Source organism: Perognathus longimembris, chromosome 13 (genome assembly GCF_023159225.1).
Source record: "Perognathus longimembris pacificus isolate PPM17 chromosome 13, ASM2315922v1, whole genome shotgun sequence".
Classification (NCBI taxonomy): Eukaryota; Metazoa; Chordata; class Mammalia; order Rodentia; family Heteromyidae; genus Perognathus; species Perognathus longimembris.
This window is the reverse complement of record NC_063173.1, coordinates 51,483,978-51,504,379: the sequence shown is the minus strand read 5'-3', so window position 1 is coordinate 51,504,379 and position 20,402 is coordinate 51,483,978. Positions and strand designations below refer to the sequence as shown.

General features: G+C 34.6%; 2 protein-coding genes across 2 annotated transcripts; both read right to left on the bottom strand.

The window, feature by feature from the left end:
- Nucleotides 1-10,225: 10,225 nt before the first annotated feature.
- Nucleotides 10,226-11,185, bottom strand: LOC125361602 (olfactory receptor 8K1). The gene has a single exon (XM_048360160.1). It carries the CDS (start codon nt 11,183-11,185, stop codon nt 10,226-10,228), a length of 960 nt encoding a protein of 319 aa, XP_048216117.1.
- Nucleotides 11,186-19,017: 7,832 nt separating this feature from the next.
- On the bottom strand, nt 19,018-19,965 carry LOC125361442 (olfactory receptor 8K3-like). Its single transcript, XM_048359926.1, has one exon. It carries the CDS (start codon nt 19,963-19,965, stop codon nt 19,018-19,020), a length of 948 nt encoding a protein of 315 aa, XP_048215883.1.
- Between the last annotated feature and the right edge of the window lie 437 nt (nt 19,966-20,402).

Below are 20,402 nucleotides of genomic sequence, written 5' to 3'. Positions count from 1 at the left end.
AAGTATTGTAGTAATTTCCAACTATGCTGTTTGTTGCTTTGTCTCCAGAATGTGTGATCTTAGGCACTATTACAATATAATTTTTATTATAACCCAATGTTACTATATTTTATTGTATTTTATGTGTTTTTGCCAGTACATGGTTTAGACTCATGGATTTGTGCTCTCACTCAGATTTCTTGGTCATGGCTAGTGCCTTCAGGGGAGCCTTTGTTGATCAGTTAGGGGTGGATTTTCTTGGATATTTCTGCCTTGGTTGGTTTTGTACAATGAAACTCTAGGTTTCTACCTCCTCAGGATCTAGAACTATAGGAATTATTCAAATAAAAAGGGAGGAAGATTTTTTTATGACCGCTCAGACAAACAGACTTTTCCATTTATTCTAAAACCCAAAGAAGTGTAGAGGAACAATACATAAAAACTTTTCTGTGCTCCAGAGGTAAACATCAGAAATATCAGGCAAAGCGACTGTCATTGGAGGCACAGTATTCTTGCTAACAGTGTCCACAACAGCCTGTTTAGTAGATTTTTGCATGGTGGGGTACTAGCCTTAGAATGCTTGTGGAATTTCTGAGGTTCACAAAAACTGAAATGAGTTAAAAGTAACAAAAGATGAAACCTGGAAGTAACAGTGAAATAAATTTACACTACTGATAAGCTTGGTAAGCTGTGGAATAATAATAATAACTATATATGTAATATATTATTATTTTTTGGTGCCAGTCCTAGGGCTTGAACTCAGGGCCTGGGCACTGTCCCTGAGATGTTATCCTCAAAGTTAGTGCTCTACCACTTGAACCACAGCTCCACTACTAGCTTTTTGGTGGTTAATTAGAAATAAAACCTCATAGACTCTTCTGCCCAGGCTGGCTTCAAAGGTCAGTCCTCAAGATCTCAGCCTCCTGAGTAGCTAGGATTTTGTTGTTGCTATTTGTGGGCATACATGCTGAGGATACAATGTGTGCCTCAGTGAGACCAGGAGGCTAAGAGACTGTCAAATCACCAGAGGATGTAGGGAGACAGAGTAACAGGATGGTGTGCAATCAGCAGAAAAAACGTGTTCTCTGACCCGAGTACTCTTCTCTACCTGGGTCTAGTAAAATTCTCTCAGCCACAGCAAAAGCAAATATGCCATGTGGGAACAGTAACGGTTGATGAGCAGTCTACACCAAGTGTGGATTTGTAACATCTGAGTTGTGTCTGTGACCTTTTACTTTCGATGGCTCTGTAAGAGCAATGTGCTTTCACTTTTTAAACGAGGTTGCACACATTTATCTGAGACCTTCTCACGGACACACTGTCGCAGAGGCCTGACATGTGCTTGATTCAAGGCTGCAACAGGCAGCCCCTCCCTCACAGGGGTCACCTTGGCAAGGGGTCCCGCACAGCTGTGGAACAGGAGAGGGATTCTGGCCTCGGTTATGGGATGTGAAAAGAATCTATCCTTCCTCGTTGCTGCCTCAAACCGATGGGGACATTTTTGGCTCTCCCATTTGGCTGTTGGGAGTGTGTGTGCACGCTCAATATACTCCTTTCTCCTCCAACTCATCTACCTCTACTGCCTAACACCTATGCTATGGTAGGTGTAACTATGGGATAAAATTCAACAGAAAAAATACTACAGTAACATTTTATCTTTTGCTTTAAAAAATGTGTTGTGTTTGCCAATAATCTTTCCATAGTGAGTTTCAATGGCTTTAGTGTATGTTTATGGCTATTTCTGATTTTTACACAAATGATGCAGTCTATTTTTTCACAAAGAACAAGAAATAAAATAAAATGGGAATTTAATTCATTTATTGGATTTAATCATACAGAGTTCAAAATAATATGCTTATATACTATCAAGCTATCTGTGTAATGCATTTGTTTTCTCTAATGTATTTATCAAAGAAATACATCAGATATTTATGTTTACTCATTTTCCACCTTTTTTTACAATTATTATTATTATGATAAAATTTGATTTTTTTCAAGGGATGATAATGTTGGTCTTTATACATGTTCTTTAAGTCTTAAATTTTTCTGGATTTTTAGAAAAATTCTTTCCTGTACTGTTTGAAACTAACACATCTCTGGTTAATGTTCAGTGTTTATGCTAAATACCAAATATTTCCATAAAAATGGCTAAGTCATGAAGTAGATTCTTTATGATGGATGGAAGATGGAAATCATTCTATGATTAAATAAAGAGATGGTTGAGAAAAAAAAGAATTATAGGTATTAGACAGCTGTGACAATTTACTTAGATGCATATTTAAGTTGTACAATCTAATATCTACATCGTTGTCTCTTTTATTATTTCAAACAAAATTACATGAGGATCCTTTTCAGGTTACCAATTAGCTTCTCAGCATTTACACAATTATATCAGTAAAAATGTGTTTTTTTAAATTCTGTAATATCCTTCACTATAGATAATTTCTCACCTTTTCACTTCATTACTCATCTTTTTTCTCCTGTATGCTTGTACAATTCCTCATATTCTTTCCAATGTTCCTTTAGTTGTAATGTTAGCTTTTAAATTCTTGATTAATTAAATTACCAAATTATAGTTGTGACATTGATTATATTAATTAAAACATTCTTATAATTTAAAGCCAGTGAGATTCTCTCTGAAAGTCAGATTTTCTAGAACCTGTCTTAAGCGAGTCACATCGTCATCACGCATCTGAAAATTTTGAGTTGAATTCATTTATAAATGTTAGCGTTATATGTGTTGACATTTTGTCCACATTTAGAAAGGATTGAATGGGACTAGGAAGCTGCTCCTCCTTCAATGGGACATGTGCAAAACAATGGCCCAATAATGTAAAAACAATCAGAGAAAAAAAGTGAAAAGAAGCTTAACATCATTAAAACTCCAGTGTGCTTGTTTCTGACAATGTACATTATTCCTTCTCTTTGGTTTCTTTAAATCATTTTGTAGATGAGCTACTTGTTTGCTGAGTTTTTAATTTGTGCCAGACAATCTTTAGTCTTCCCATAAGTCACTCTTTTCATAAATTTTGGTAAAATGACACATATACATCACCTAGTTTCAATATTTAATGTGATTGAATAATTTAGACAAGGGGATACAAAGATAATCTGGGAGCATTATTTCACATGCAGAGGGAGGGTTTTCTTTCTGAAAAGATGTTTGAGGTCAAACCTTAAATTACAGAAAAAAAATTCCAGAATGCCAAGTACTTATGACCACATGGGAAATAGTGTTCTGGGCTGAAATTTATATAAAGAATTTAGGATATTTATGAGTAAAAAGGGGGAGTTTAATGGAAAAGAACTGTACCACAATGAAGAAGGAAAGGATTAGTAGAATCACATAATATAGCTCACAATATATACTTACCTTTCCCTTGAATTGAATTGTACAGTTTGGTGAACATTTTATTTTCTATTAATATTAATTATATACAGAAGAGACTTTTGTCACATCCATATGCTCATACAATGTACCTCAGTTAGACTCTGCTTCTCCATACTTTTCCTTCATTCTCTCTCCCTCTTTTTCAGATCAATCTCAACAAGCTTTATTGTCCATTGTCACACAAGTACATGAAGTGTTTTGACTCTATCACTGCTTTATGAGAGTTCAAAACAATCTAAGTAATGGGAGAATATGGTTCATCTATTAAAAGATTTGTATTTGTCTTTAAAAAATTTATTTCTGTTCCTCACTGAATTTTCACCATTTTCAATGGACAAATCTATTAGTTTAAGGATTCTAGCGTGATGTAGAAAAAGTAGATAGTGCTAGATATGGCAGGTGGCACACACACTGAGATTGGACACAGGAGGACTTTGAGTTCAAGACTGCATTGGCTGCAAATAAGACACTGCCTCAAAATAAAAGTACATACAGTTTTCAATATGTTGTTTTAGGTGTGATAAGCTAAGACAAATAATACTGAACATACACACACACACATACACACACACACACACACACACACCTGAAATTGTCAGAGGAATTGTCACCTTAAACCAGAAATCTAGATTTCCACATCTGAAGGCCACATGCTTGTGCTAATTCTTATGCTCAATGCAAATTCCTCCTTTGTGACATCCTTTGAGGTCCTTCTTTTAGATATAATCTCCATGGAAATGCAGGAAAACTTGAAATTACTAGGATAGCCTACACATGTTCTATTCTTTTTTTTTTTCTTCCATGTCTGGGGCTTGAACTGGGGGCCTGAGCACTGTCAGTAGCTTCTTTTTCCTCAAGGCTAGCACTCTACCACTTGAGCCACAGCACCACTTATGGCTTATTCTGCTATATATGTGGTGCTGAGGAATCAAACCCAGGGCTTCAAGTGTACAAGGTGAGAACTTTACTACTAGGCCATATTCCAAGCCACCACATGTTCTTTTATTGCATTAATCACTTACTAGATAATTCAATGTATATGTTTTTACATCATGAGATTTTTTTTTAAATCTCAGTGTATGAGCCAAACTGATCCTGGAACTCATTGTGTATTTCAGCTTGACCTGAATCCACTGTCCTTTTACCAGAACCTTCTGAGTGCTGATATTGCAGGCAGGCATGGCAATGCACAGCCTTCATATTATTTAGCTGATAAATTTCCAATGGAAAATTATAATATTTAGTTTTATTCTCAATAAATAACATACATTTTCATTTTATGTAATATCATGTCCACTTCTGTTTCATTAAGTTCAATGGTAAAAATATAATTTTGATTTTTGATAATATATCAATGACCAAATTATAATATACACACACCCACTAAAGCTCATTGTTCTAGTCCTGATATTATATAATCATTATATAATCATCCATAACGAGACTTCCAATTTGAAAATATAAATAGCTGATCACACTGGATACTTTGCATTGCTAAGAATGTTAAAAATCATAAACAAATCCACACAAAATGTAGTATTTATTACATGTAATTCTCCAACTTCCAATATCAAAGTGGAGAGACTCATTTTTAAAAGATTAATATGTTCTACCCACCTCTAATAGAGAATGACTTCATGTACTTAGTTAGAATTCTCCGCATAGCTAAATCAACGTGAGCTGATGGGTCTCTATAAATTTCTGAAATCCTAATTTGAAGACTTGGTGAGCCAAGATCCACCCATTGAATTCATATCCCATGGGGAATATGCCACCTCAGAGCTCTCCCTTAGTAAGATTCTCCTCTGGGAATTCATCCAGTACCAATCCATGGGGCTTCCTTGCTTTGCTCTGCTGTGAGACTTTCATAAGGGACACAATGATTAAAATGTCTGGCAAAACACCTCATTTCCAGATAGAGATGGTTGTTGGAAAAAAAAATTTCAGACTTGGAAAATAATAGTTCTGCAAGCTAAATTAGAATAAATTATAACACTACAGAATGTGTTTATTTTATCAGCTCTGTGATGGGTATTTATTCATTTTTGTTTAAACAGCATAAGTGACAAAGATATCATTTCTGGGATAGTAGGCAGTGCATACGAAAAGAAGGATATATCCTCTAAAACTCTTCTTTTTTCTTTCTTTAAGCTTCTATTTCACTTGAGTCAAAGCAGATGACGACCTGACAAGAATCAAATAATAATGAACATTAAGTCTTTATACAATTTATGGAGATCACTGCCAATGTATCACAAGAGTATTTTCTAAACATTGAAAAACATGTATATAACAATAGGGGCTAAACCATAGAATAGATAAAAGAAAAAAGAAATAATTTCAGATAGTATTTTAAAAATAACAACAATAATGATATACCACTTGTTTCCATAACTTGGTGTTCCTTTTGCTTAGCATCATCTTATGTGATCATATGTACATAGCTTTTGAGCTATTGTGATCTTCTGGTAGGACTATGCTAGACATATACTAAATATTACCAGTGAGGGAAACCACAGAGTCTATGTTTCTTTGGGTCTATCTCACTTCACTTAGTATAATTTTTTCCAAGTCTTTCCATTTCCTTACAAATGGGGCAATGCCATTCTTTCTGATACAAGCATATAATTCCATTGTGTATATATACCACAATTTCTTGATCCATTCATTTCCTGAGGGGCACCTGGGTTGGATCCATATTTTAGGTATGATAAACAATTCTGCAGTGAGCTTTAGTATGGCCTTGTTTGTGATCCTTTGGGTAAATGCCCAAAAGTGGGGTTGCTGGTCACTGTATTTGATTTTGGTACCTTGGGTATTATATGTATGTTTGTTTGAATTAGGGATGAGAAGGGGAACATCAAAATGTGAGGCAAAGGGTAAAAGTTGAACCAATGCAATAGCAATACTTACTAGACCATAAGTCAACTCTACAACTCTTGGTTGGGGTGGGACTGAGGAGGAGGGAAGGTGGGAGACCCATGAGGGAGGAACTCTGAAGTTGGCAAGAAATGTACTACTTTATGTATGTAACTGTAACCCCTCTGTATATCACTTTAACAATAAAAGTTTAAAAAAAAGAAAAAAAGTGTGTGTTGACAATTTAATACCTAGTAGAGATATTTAGAATTATTTCCCTTTGGAGATTGTTTTCTAAATATATGTACATAAAAGTATGTTATATATTGCTTTATACTATGCTATATATAATATAATTATAATAGAGTATAATGTAATAATATATTATGTAACATAATATAAAAATATATATGATATACTGAATTATATCAGCTACTAAATTTACATGTATAAATTCCAGTATGTGACAATGGAAGTATATTTGAAAATGGGGCTCTAAAAAAATAAATCAATATGACTCATATGTCTCTTTGTTTATGATATATATGACGTAATTATTTGTATTAAATATTACATATGTAATATAATTAACCTCTTGGTTTATATCTTATGCAATATATGCTTGTTTTTTTCTTTTGCTGGACCTGGGACTTGAACTCAGGTCCTGGGCCCTGTCTTGGATCCTACTTGTGCTCAAGGCTACACTCTACCACGTGAGCTCACCACTTTTAGTTAGTTTTTTGTTGTTGTTTTGGGGGGCTTTTTGTGTGTGTGTGTGTGTGTGTGTGTGTGTGTGTGTGTGTGTGTGTAGTTTATTGGAGATAAAAGTCTCATGAGGAGTTTTCTTCCAGAGCTGTCTTTCAAATGGTGGTTCTCAGATCTCAGCTTCCTGAGTAACTAGGGTTACAGGCATAAGCCACCGGCTCCTGGCTATAGGTATATTAGTAATTTTAATTTTATTTTATTGTAAAGGCAATGGGGTTACAGATACATAAATAAGGCAATGAGTACATTTCTTGTTGAACAGTGCTGCCTCCTCCCATGTTTTATCCCATTTTCCCTCCCAAGTTCACTCCCGACCAAGATGTGAAGTTCATTTCCAACCTACTGTCTTGTGAGTATCATTGTTGCATTCATCCACCCTTTGTCCTTTGTCTCACCATTTTGTAATACCCCTTCCCCACATTATATGCATATATATGTGCATATATACAATATAAAATATATATGCACATATATGTATATATATATATATATATATATATATATACATATGACACAAGGTACCAAAATCAAAAACAGTGACTACAGGTTATAAACCAAAGGAAAATTAAAAAAAAAATGATTTCACACCTTACATTGCAGAAACAAAACAAAAACCTGTTTCTGTGTCTTGGAATTCATTTCAATTAGCATCATTTTATATAGTCATATGCACATAGTTATTGAGCTATTGTGATCTTCTGCTAAGATTATCTTCACTAGCTCTACAAAAGAAGATGACTACAGTTACTGACATTGAGTTATATAATTGAAACTATGTTAAAATATGAAACATTCTCAACACACTATGTGCACTAGTTAACTGCTTGAAGTGAAAGATATATAAATTTAAATGATTACAATAAAATTTCACACAGTGTAGATAAATTATAGCCTAATATGCATGCATTTTACATATATACAGAGATTTACATAGCAATCACAAAGTTTTAAAGTCTAGAAAAGTAAATAAATGTATTATACTATTTGTTTATTAAGTGATTACAGATTACATTAAAATGTCTAGTGTATATGAACAACAATCAGAAATTGTTCTTCTCCCATCGATATTTCTATCACCCCAATATTGTTGGGTATTATTATTATTGTGATAAATTCACTCAAATAAGATGTCAGGTAACAATGATCATGACTTCTATTGCCACAGATAAAGGTGATCTGTGAATAGGTAGTTCAGTTTTTGCTACAGCTGAGCAGTATTCTGTATTGTGAATATACCATAATTTGTGCTTTCATATTTTAAACTTGAATATTTCCACTGTGAAATGTTAGTAACGTGAATGGACACATTTCGTTTTTGTTGGCTGATGAAACTGACTCCAATATAAACATTAGCACTGGTATAATAGTAGCAGTGATAAAATTTAATTACTTAGCATTTTAATAGTTACTAAACTAAACATACATATGTACATGTTTTCGGATCTTGATTCTCATCCATTAGCCCATTTACTGATTTATTTATTTACTAGAAAAGGAACAATACCTTTTATATGGTAGGGTTTTTATAGTTTCTTTGTCAGAATTGCAATCAGCACTGAGCATCCACTGGTTGGGCAGTAAATTAAGATTGCTTTAGCTAAACTTGCTTTTCCCTACCACAGAGAAGCAGCCTATATCTAAGCATGAGCAATTTGATACTACACCTTAAAGATAGGCATAAAAATCTTTCTTATCTGAGAATAATCACCATATTGTAGTAGTTATTAAAATATGAGTAGTAAAGTGTAAAGCCCAAGATAAAACAAATTTGTTAAATTTATATCTTGATGTCAACTCCATCATGTCAAATTAAAGAATACCCTCTTCAGAGGCTGAGGATAAAATAATAAAAGAGACACATTTTTTTTAAAGCTGGCTGGCCTCAACATCTCAACACCAAAACAGCTTCTTGTTTGATGAGGAGAATTTGAAGATCCATCGAATGAGTGTGTTTTGCTTATGTGAATAAAGATGTAAGCTAAGAATTGAAGCCACACATTACAAAGATTGTGTATTGAGTGTTTAAGAAGTGGAAGAAGGCATTGGGCAGAAAGCACTGGGTTACACCTGCAATCCTATTTACTCAGGAGGCTGAGATCTGAAGATCAAGGTTTGAAGCCAGTCCATGACTATGATCTCCAATCAACCAGAAAAAAGCCAGAAATAGACTTATGGCTCTGGCGGTAGAATGCCAGTCCTTAGCAAAATAAGCTAGGGGAGAGCACACACACACACACACACACATACACACACACACACACACACACACACACACACACACCAAGTTTAAAAAGCATTATATTAGCTTGGACTTTACATCATCATAGACTTATGGATACAAAAAACACTTAGGAATGAAAACATAATCAACTATTTAGTGTTGTTCTTCAACTTCAATCTGAATAATCATAACTTATTCTTTAAAATATTCAGTTGGGGCTGAGAATGTGGCTTAGTGGTCAAGTACTTGCCTAGCATGTATGAAGCCTTGAGTTTGATTCCTCAGTAACATAAAATAAAAAGGTAATAATATAAAATAAAATATTCAGTCAGTAGAAGACCAAATGACATTTATTTTGTGAATTTTCATCCGAAATCAGTTTATTATGTAGCTGAAGAATGAGAATCTGCCAGAAGAGGTAGAAGTATTGTCTATCACTTTTGCATAGATTCTTATAACAAAAAATTTTAGACAACCAACCTCCATGCTATAGGAAACATTATCTTGGTTTGATTAAATCCCTATTTTGACTTGGAATGAGTCAATTTATTCTTAGACTTTTACAAACAAGGTGTTATTTTGTGTTATAATCAAGTATCTTCATATTATCATGCTTCCTGTTGCGCCAAAACATTCTCCACATATAAACTTAATTAAATTTACTGCATAGGTATTGATATAGAACACATATTACTAATTCAACTATGAGACTTATGTAGAACTCTGCAAGTCTAACTTCAATCAAAAATGTGTATGACTTTTATTATAACTACTATGAAAATACAGCATGATTTCATCCTCATTTATCCTTATTATAAAAATGTTTCTTTTCTTTTCCCTTCCTTTAATTTTTTTTTGCTCTTACTGGGGTTTGATCTTAAGACCTAATTCTCTAGTTCATTTCTTGTGTTCTACTACTTGAGCCATGTCTCCAGTTCTATAACAATATTTCTGATATGAAAAAAGTATTAAACAAAGGGTTGGACCCAGGGTGCAACAAAATATTGCTATTAAGTGTGGATTCTGCATCCATAAGTTAATGATCTCCTTAGAGCATCTTTTACTTCTTTATTCCTCAGGCTGTAGATCAGTGGATTTAGCATAGGAATGACCAAGGTATAAAACACAGATGCCATTTTATCAATATCAAAAGTATGACTGGATTTGGGCTGCAGGTAAATAAACAATAATGTCCCATAGAACACTACCACCACTGTGAGATGTGAGCTGCATGTGGAGAAGGCTTTGTACCTCCCTTCTGCTGAGTTCATTCTGAGAACTGCCGCAAGAATGAGCAAGTAGGATGTAAGGACAATCAGGAGGGAAGAGAGCAAATTACAACCTGAGAAAACCAAAATGATTAGTTCTAGTTCATGTGTGTCAGAGCATAGCATAGCTATCAGAGGCAGACAATCACAGTAAAAATAACTGATAACATTAGACCCACAGAAGGATGAAGTAAACAACTTAACTGTGAGCAATATTGACACAAAGGTGCTGTAGAGATAAGAAGCAAGCACCAAGCCCCAGCGCACTTTCTCTGACATGATGACCACATAGAGAAGAGGTTTGCAGATGGCTACATAGCGATCATAGGCCATGGCTGAGAGAATGAACAGTTCACTGATGATGAAAATCTCGAAGAATGCCAGCTGGATGGCACATCCTTTGTAGGAAATAGTGTTCTTGTACACTACAAAGTTGATCATCATCTTTGGTCCAATGACAGTGGAATAACCAAGATCGGTGATTGACAAATGTCTAAGGAAAAAGTACATGGGAGTATGGAGCTTGGAGTCCACATGGGTCAGGATAATCATTCCTAGATTGCCTGTTACTGTGACCACATATATGGTGAGAAAGATCCCGAAGAGTGGCACTTGCAGATTTGGTTTGTCAGTGATCCCCAAGAGAATAAATTCAGTAACTTTTGTTACTATGGTGTGATTCAATTTCTCCATGTGATTCATCGTGGCACCCTAGGTAAAGTATTAAATCAAAAAATTACATACAATTTCTGTCATCTAAGATAATTTATAGCAAAGTCTAGAAGAAATTGAGAGGATAGTTTCTTTCTCTAAACACCCAGTGGTTATCATGCCAAAACAAATACATAGCAGCACTCACACTCATTCCTTTATTACTTCATTGAAATATTGATAAGTATGATTAAGAACAAGTAAATTTGGAAATGGTTAGTTGGATCCCAAGTCCTCTGAGTTATGTCAAAGATGTATCTATTTTAAAAACAGCTTTTAATTTTAAAATAACTTATTTAAGAAGATATTCACACTTACATAGTAAGCCTAGCCTTACTATCGATCATTACTATTGTGGAAAAAAGTGAGACAAAAGCGGTCTTCCTTCCATATTACTCACAATCAGTCAGAAAACAGGAAATCTTTGGCCATTAGATACATGCTTCAATCTACCAAATACAAAATCTTTTCTTTTTGCTTTGCCAGTCCTAAGGCTGAACGCAGGCCCAGGGGCTGTCACTGAACTTCTTTGTGCCGAACGAAGGCTAGCCCTTTACCACTTTTTTTTTTTCCAAATTTTTATTATCAAACTGATGTACAGAGAAGTTACAGTTTCATACGTTAGGCATTGGATACATTACTTGTACTGTTTGTTACCTCGTCCCTCAAACCCCCCTCCCTCCTCCCCCTTTCCCTTTCCCCCTATGAGTTGTTCAGTTCACTTACACCAAACAGTTTTGCAAGTATTGTTTTTGTAGTTGTTTTTCAATTTTGGTATTCCCTTTCAATTACCTAGTTCTAATACCAGTATACATGGTTTCCAATATACTCAGATAAGATTACAGAGATAGTGTAGGTACAACCACAGGAAGGTGATACAAGAACATCATCAATAGTAGAAGCTACAGATTCACATGGGACGTTGAAAGTAGTTACAACTGTGATATAACAATCGTTTCCATAACATGGAGTTCATTTCACTTAGCATCATCTTATGTGATCATAATTTCCACTTTTAGCCACAGCACCATTTTCAATTTTCTGGTCATTAATTGGCAATGCAAGTTTCATGAACTTTCCTGCTCAGGCTGACTTTGAACTGTGATCCTGTTATTTCAGCCTCCTGAATAGTTAGGATTACTGTCAGGAGCCACCAGCACCTCACCAAATACAAAACCTTAATGCTATACTTTCATTTTAGAATTTTGTTAATACAGTTGCCTGATTTTACCATGTTCCCCCCTTTTTTGTGACGAATTGGCATTTTTATCATCTCTAATCCATTCATATCTCTTCTGCACAAGTACTTGACTGACAATTCATGGTCATTTAAGGAAGAATTATGAAATGAGGCGCAAGCACAAAGAAGAATACAATGTCAAGGATTATAAGAAACAACATGTGCTAGGAAATCTACTTGGTTTTCTTACGAATCCATAAAACTTCCTAAGGAGCTATTTGTAATAAAAATCCACATTTAACAAGTAGAGACCCTGAGGTTTAAAGAGCTGGATAACTTAGCAAAGGTTACTCCTATTTAAATGGTGGAATTAAAATTTAAACAAAGCCATTCTGTGTTACAATTTATGCCTCATAAACACTATAATATGTCAATTCTTCAGGAAGGGCATCTTGAGTAGATTGGAAATAAGATATCGATGGAAGGAATACTGGGTAAAAATGACAGGTGAAGTTTCTTGTTCAATTAGATCAATTAGATTAGAAGAAAGTAAACTTGGAAAACTAAAGTGGTCTAGAATAATAAGCCACACATTCGATTGTGGATTGTGTAATAGTTCTTAATAGCAGCCCCTTTGATGAGCAGGGAGAAGTATTTCTTCCACATTTTTCTGGCCAACAATTAGTTGTAAAAGGGGTTTGATTTTGACATGTCCATATATAGACACAAGGTACCTTGATCAGATTTCCTCCCTTCCATCCTCCTTGCTCATCTCTCCCAATTGCCCAAGCCCACCTCAACAATTCCCATGGTTACATTTTCACATATGCTACAAAAAGTATTTTGAACATACTCACCCTCTGTAAACCTCTTACTGCATCATATCTCACTCCAACTTTTACCCACACAACAGACAGGATCCATTTTATACTCACATCATTATTTTTAAGGGTCTGTTAATTTCTCAGAGGTTCTACACAAGTGTTAAATACCACTGCAAAACCCCATTGAATCATTAACACACACTGCAATAAAAATCAACATAACCAATTCATTGGGGGAGAGAGAAGAGGGGAAAAGGGAATGAGGGAGGAGGCAACAAATAGTACAAGAAATGTACCCATGGCCTTACGTATGAAACTGTAACCCCTCTGTACATCATTTTGACAAAAATAATTATTTTAAAAAAAGAAAAGGAAGAAAAAATGAAAGGAAGTGAAAAGGAAAAGAAAGAGAGGGGCAGGGAGGGGAGGGGAGGAAACAAAGATCACATATTCTAGAGTGGGTACCAGAGGGAGAAGGAAAAGTGAAAAGGGGGATGAAAGAAGAAGGAATATGATCAACGTACTTTATATACATGTATGAAAATGGAGCAATGAAATCTATCAAAATTATTCAAAGTCAAGTGATCAAAAGGTGGTGACTGAATGAATTTGGCCAAGGTACATAATATGTACCTTTAGCATAATGAAGCCCCCATTGGATAACTCATCTATACTAATAAAAATGTAAAGTAAATGGATAATACTTAAAAAGCAAAAAAAAATCAACATAACTTCAAAAGTAAATGCACATTGTGTTGTATGCAACTGTTCACAAACATATAAATGGAAGTATGGTTTATGCAAGGGAGAATTCAAATGTTGTTAAATCCTTAGAAAAATGAATTCACAATCCAACAAAATTAATATTATGAAGCTGTTACTTGAAATGTGTGTGGGGAAGAGTAAGGGGAGGTGGATACACAAATAATGAGAGAAAGAGGAAATGCACTATGCATTTCCAATGAAACTAGGAAAATTGAGGGGATGGAAGGGGTGGGAAGGAGACTGATGAAAGGGCTAGTGGCATCAATCAAGATGCATTGTACTCATAAACTGATTTTTTGGGGTAATAACTTAAGTTAATAAAATTATATTTGTGTATTATTATGAACACTATGGATGAACAATCCTTCACATGTTAAAACTTTTGAAGGTCATAAAGGCCAGCTGGATATTCTTGGGAGATAAGCCAGTTGAAGCTGTACATCCTTAGAAATAGTCACAGACATTCACTGTACGTTTCTACTTACCTTAATGGAGAATCTGCTTGAGCAGTCTCTTGATTCAGTCCTGTAAGTTGTCCCTGGATAGATTTAAGTATTTTTTTTTACTCCCTTGGGACTCATTGTATCGAAGTTTAAATGTGACTCATGAATAAACATATTATTTCATGTTAATACCCGAGAGTGTATCTTAATTATTCTACTGCATATTCCATTAGGAAAAGTAAAAAAAAAATTCAGGCCTCAGTCTATGGGAATAAATAAATCTATTAATATCACAGAACATTGAAAATCACAAATATGTCTTTATCAATATCTTAAAAACCTTGTGAAGCAAATTTTTTATGTTTTATTTTGTTGCCGGTCCTGGGGCTTGAACTCAGGGCCTGAGCACTGTCCCTGGCTTCTTTTTTGCTCAAGGCTAGCACCCTGCCACTTAAGCTACAGCGCCACTTCTGAGTTTTTCTATATATATGCTGCTGAGGAATCAAACCCAGGACTTCATGTATATGAGGCAAGCACTTTACCACTAGGCCGTATTCCCCAGCCCCTTCTAATATTTAAAGTCCTTTTTTTTTTTTTTTTTTTTTTGCAAGTCCTGGAGCTTAGACTCAGGGCCTGAGCACTGTCCCTGGCTTCTTTTTGCTCAGGGCTAGCACTCTGCCACTTGAGCCACAGCGCCATTTCTGGCCATTTTCTATATATGTGGTGCTGGGGAATTGAACCCAGGGCTTCATGTATACGAGGCAAGTACTCTTGCCACTAGGCCATATCCCCAGCCCCATGAAGCAAGTTTTAAGTGTGATGCTACCACTGATCCATTCTACAAAGGGAAGAATTATGTTTTATAATACCTTTAGTGATAGAATATATTTTAGATATGTAGTTATAGGTTGGTAAAAAGCAATGTCCTAGGAGATACATTATTTCTCTAAAGAAGCCAGTGGTAAACAACTTTTCCATTCATTTTTACAGAAATTTGATCTTTATGAATCTTCACATATTCTCTTTTCTATTTTATTTATTGGAATTCTTTATTTTAGTCTTTTATGTATCATTGGGATTTCCTTTGTTTTGCGGAAAAAAATTCTGATCAGCAATTCTTCCCATTTGTTTTCTGTGTAATCTCTTTTCACTTAGATGTATACTTGAACATATCACAAGTTACTTATTCTTGTTATTCAGATTGCTGTTGTCAGTATTTTTGTTTTTTCTCAGAAAGAAAATACTAATCATTTAGAATACTGTTTTTTTTTTTTTTTTTGGCCAGTCCTGGGCCTTGGACTCAGGGCCTGAGCACTGTCCCTGGCTTCTTCCCGCTCAAGGCTAGCACTCTGCCACTTGAGCCACAGCGCCGCTTCATTTAGAATACTGTTTTTGAACTCTTATGTCATGTTTTGTCTTCCTTTTCAGCACATAATCTACTAAAATTGTCATTGCAATTTATGTAGTTTTTGCCTATTCTTGTACTTTCATCTACAAAAATCTACTTTGGTCATTTTATTTTTTTTGAACATAATAAAATTTTAATTAATACAGTATTCTAGATACAAGTAGAATACTACTAGATAAGAACCATATTTGCCTCAGAAATCTATGGCCCTTTCAAAATTTTCAGGGACCATAAAATTTTGTAAAAAAAGTTTTGCATCTTACTATTGTAACCAGTTCAACTTGAGATTGCTCTGAAGTATTAGCTCCTTATAAAGTAAGTATAGTTGGCAATATTCCCAGGCTGAGTCCCATGTTAAAAACCTTTGCCTGAAATAACTTGTACTTTGTTCATTTTAATTTCCCTTGTAATGCTAATATTTTGTAACACCATTCAGTATTTTGAGCTTATTAATATTTATTGTTATAAAGCCTACTCCTGTAAATTCTATAACCACTGTTCTTTCAAGATGTATTTTAATTACTTCTATTGTCACATGATTTTATTTCATCATATCTATTCATTGTCATTGGATACTGCATATTGTGAATCTTACTATAGTGTTACATGTTGTCTGATTTTTTTTCTAAAAGTTTTAATTGTTTCAATAGAACTCAGTTGTTTCTATCAAAGACTTGGATTACAGCTCCTAACCAATCTAAAGCATCATATGTCTCTGACATTTCCAATGTATCCACAGGATTCAACAAGGATCCCACTTTCTGACTCATTCACCTCCAGTGTCTTTCTGTAGTATATGATATCTGAGAAACCACAATGTATACTGCTAGGCTCGAGAAGAAGCTAAGCAATAGAATAGTTGTCTTCCAACCAGGAGTCCCTGATGTCAAATCCCATGATTGCCCAAAAGAAAACTGTTATTTTCCAATGATAGGACATATTTTTTAAACCTTATTGGTATTCAAAGCACAGAAAACTCAGAGTTCAGTCACAAACTCAAGAAAGAACTTCCAATGGGGAAAATGATAACAAAATAGCAAAAATATATGACACATAAGAAGCAAAAGTTAATATGCTAGGAGCATATTCTTCATTACCATAATCATAGTAAATGTCAATATAATTGGAATTGAAATGCAGAATCTGGAAGAAGATGCTTAAACATGAATTGCATAAATCTGAATAGACTCTGTTCATACTATCACTTTAGATAAGAGAAAAAATACAACTAAGAACATATATGTTTAAGAAGAACTAGAAATCTATGATTTTAGCTACTTGGGAGAAAAAAAAATGAGAAAACTTATAGCTAAAAGCCTGGATTTGAAATCAAATTAGTGATACACTTATCTCAACAAATTAGCTGAATATGGTAGTGCACACCTGTGAATCCTAGTGTATGTGAAACGAATGAGTAACAGTACTTTGATTTAAGTCCAGCCTGAGCCGAAACGTAAGATCCTATCTCTAGAGATAAGTAAAGCAAAAAGTGCTATAAGTTTCCTTATGTAACAGAATGTTTGTCGAGCAAATGCAAGGCTCTGGATTCTAACCTTAGTTCTGTCACAAAGCAAAAACCACCAATCAACAAAAAGAGAAGTGGAAAAAAATAGACGTTTTTCCACAAGGTTGTCATAGAGAACCACAAAGAGATATTACAACATTGTCACGTAGGGGTTACAACTGTTCACTTAGTGGTTATGATCATGGTTGAGAAAAACAAAATTCGCTGATGACAAATCCAAGGAAGAAAGTTTAGTACACATATGATAGGAAATAGTCATTTGTTTTACTTGTTTTAGCTGAGACATAAAGTACAGAAATGGTATCTATTAGCTTGATACTGCATAATGTTTTGATAAATGTACCTCTGCGTCATGTTTGCATGAGGATAAATATACTAAATACAATTACTCAATTAAATATAGTCATTTAACATTTATTGGCCACACACAGAATTTTATTTAATAAAGGTAATCTAAGAAAAAAAGATTCCTAGGATTGTCTTTTTTCAAAACAAACACATTTTCATGGGGAAACATGGCTGTGATATATTTCTTTTAAAAATTTATCACAGAGGGGTTACAGTTACATAAATCAGGTAATGAGTACATTTCCTCTTGAGCAATGTCATCTCCTCCTTCATTAACTCCCAGTTTTTCCCTTCTTGCCTCCCCTCCCCCTCAAGTTATCTAGTATGAAAGTACTATCTAGTAAAGTATCTAGAAAGTCGTATCTAGTGTGAAAGAATTATTTCTAAAATATAAGAATTTGATTCTTTTATATTTTCTATATCTTATATTCTCTGATATTCTATGCATCACACATTATTTGTAATTGTAAACCTCTGTCACAACCAAAAGGACAATGCAAAGATCTGAAGCATGATATTATTCAGTCTATTTGGTTATTTTTGTCTTAAAAAGCAAAGAATGGATGCAGGCAGCTAATATGCAAAGCTGAAAAGAACATAGAGTATATTCCATAATGATTAAAAAGGAGAAATACTAAGGTTGCCAATAATAAAAAAGAAATATTTCCCCATTGAATTGTCTACTTGTCCAAATAGAGAAACACAATAAGTATAGTTAATCTCTTTTTTGTAGATAAATTTGAAAATTTATAAAACTGAATGGGTAGTTATATGAGAAAAAATTGGGGTAAAACCATGAATTTCTAAATTTTTATAAATGGCTACATAATGTTTAACTTAATGTGTACTTCCATGAGTCCCAGAAAAAAAATGATAAAATTGAGGTAAACATATAGGCAAACTAGAATGAATGAATTACTGAATTTCATTTAGCAGACTTTATGAAAATAGAAGTACTGGGGAGGAATGAATGAGAGAGCAATGCTTGGGATAAGTTTTTTTTCAGCCTACTTACAATGCTTCTGTTCTATAATTTCAAGAGCTGTCAACTCCTTCATAGCACATTTTCTTTCCTTTCCCAATTATCTTTGTTCTATGTTCACTTAGTTTATCTATTTTCTTTAAAAAATCATTCCATTTTACATATTATTTTATCTCTCTCAAAGGTTTTCATTCCCCCCCCCCATAATAACCCATGAAGAGCAATAAAAGTACCTGTATGTACACTACAAAATGAAAGTACATATTCAATCAAAAAATGCTAAGCTTCTGGGTGGGTAAATACAAAAGAAATCTTTATGCCTATAATCCAATTAGCAATAGCCCTATTTTATGAGAACCCAATGAATCTGTGTAAGCGATTCCAAACCCTCTTTAAAGCACTTTTCACATCTTTGTTTCTCAGACTATAGATCAAAGGATTCAACATGGGGATGATTAAGGTATAAAACAGGGAAGCCACTTTGTCAGTATCGACTGAATGAGTGGACTTGGGCTGCACATACATAAATATCAACGTCCCGTAAAAGACTATGACCACCGTCATGTGGGATCCACAGGTGGAGAAAGCTTTGCGTCGGCCCTCGGCGGATTTCATCCTGAGGATCGATGTAAGGATGAGCAGGTATGACACGAGGACGATCAGTAGGGACGAGATCAAATCAAAGGCTGCTAAGATTAGAATGATCAATTCAATTTCATGTGTATCTGAGCAGAGCAAGGATAATAAGGGAAGGCTGTCACAGTAGAAATGACTGACGACATTGTAGCCACAGAAGGATAAAGTGAAAATCTTTATGGTGACAAGAAGAGACACAAATGTGCAGTAGAGATAGGGGATTGCCACCAGTATATGACACACTTTTTGTGACATGATGACAGTGTAAAGCAGTGGGTTGCAGATGGCCACGTAGCGGTCATAGGACATGGCTGACAGAATAAAAAGCTCACTAATGATGAACACAAGGAAGAAAGCTAGTTGTATGGCACAAAAATTATAGGAAATTATGTTTTGATCCACCACGAAATTCACTAACATTTTTGGGCCCACAGTTGTGGAATAACCAAGATCAGTGAAAGCCAGGTGTCTGAGGAAAAAGTACATTGGAGTTTGCAGTCTGGAGTCCAACGTGGTGAGGATGACCATACCCAGGTTGCCCACCACGGAGACCACATAGATGATGAGGAACAGCACAAACAATGGAGCCTGAAGTTCAGGACGATCCGTGATGCCCATCAGGATGAATTCAGTCACCACCGTGAGATTGTGTGTCTCCATTGAGGCTTATTCTGAATAGATACGTAAAAATAGTCAATTTCCTTTGTTATTTCACAAGAGTTTAGTAAACAAAGTAGAAATAAGATATATTTAGATTTTTCAATACATCATTTAAAAAATGAACTCAGTTTTTAAAAATATACTACATATGCATATGACCCAGCTTAGAGTTAGAGACAATAATTGATCAGCCATTCTTGACTAAGATTCCCAGCAAATATTTCCCACTATTTAGGTACTATGTCTGAAACTGAAAATGTTGCAGCTTTTGGCATGTAAAATTTAGAAGCCAATTAAGATGAAAAGCCTTCTATGTACTTTATAGTGATGAGGATAAGAGTTCTGATAAAAACACAGATTGATTGAGAGATAATGATAGAAATTAGTAACAAAATGGCATAGTTACTAATAAAGCACAGTTGTAGGGGCTGGGGATT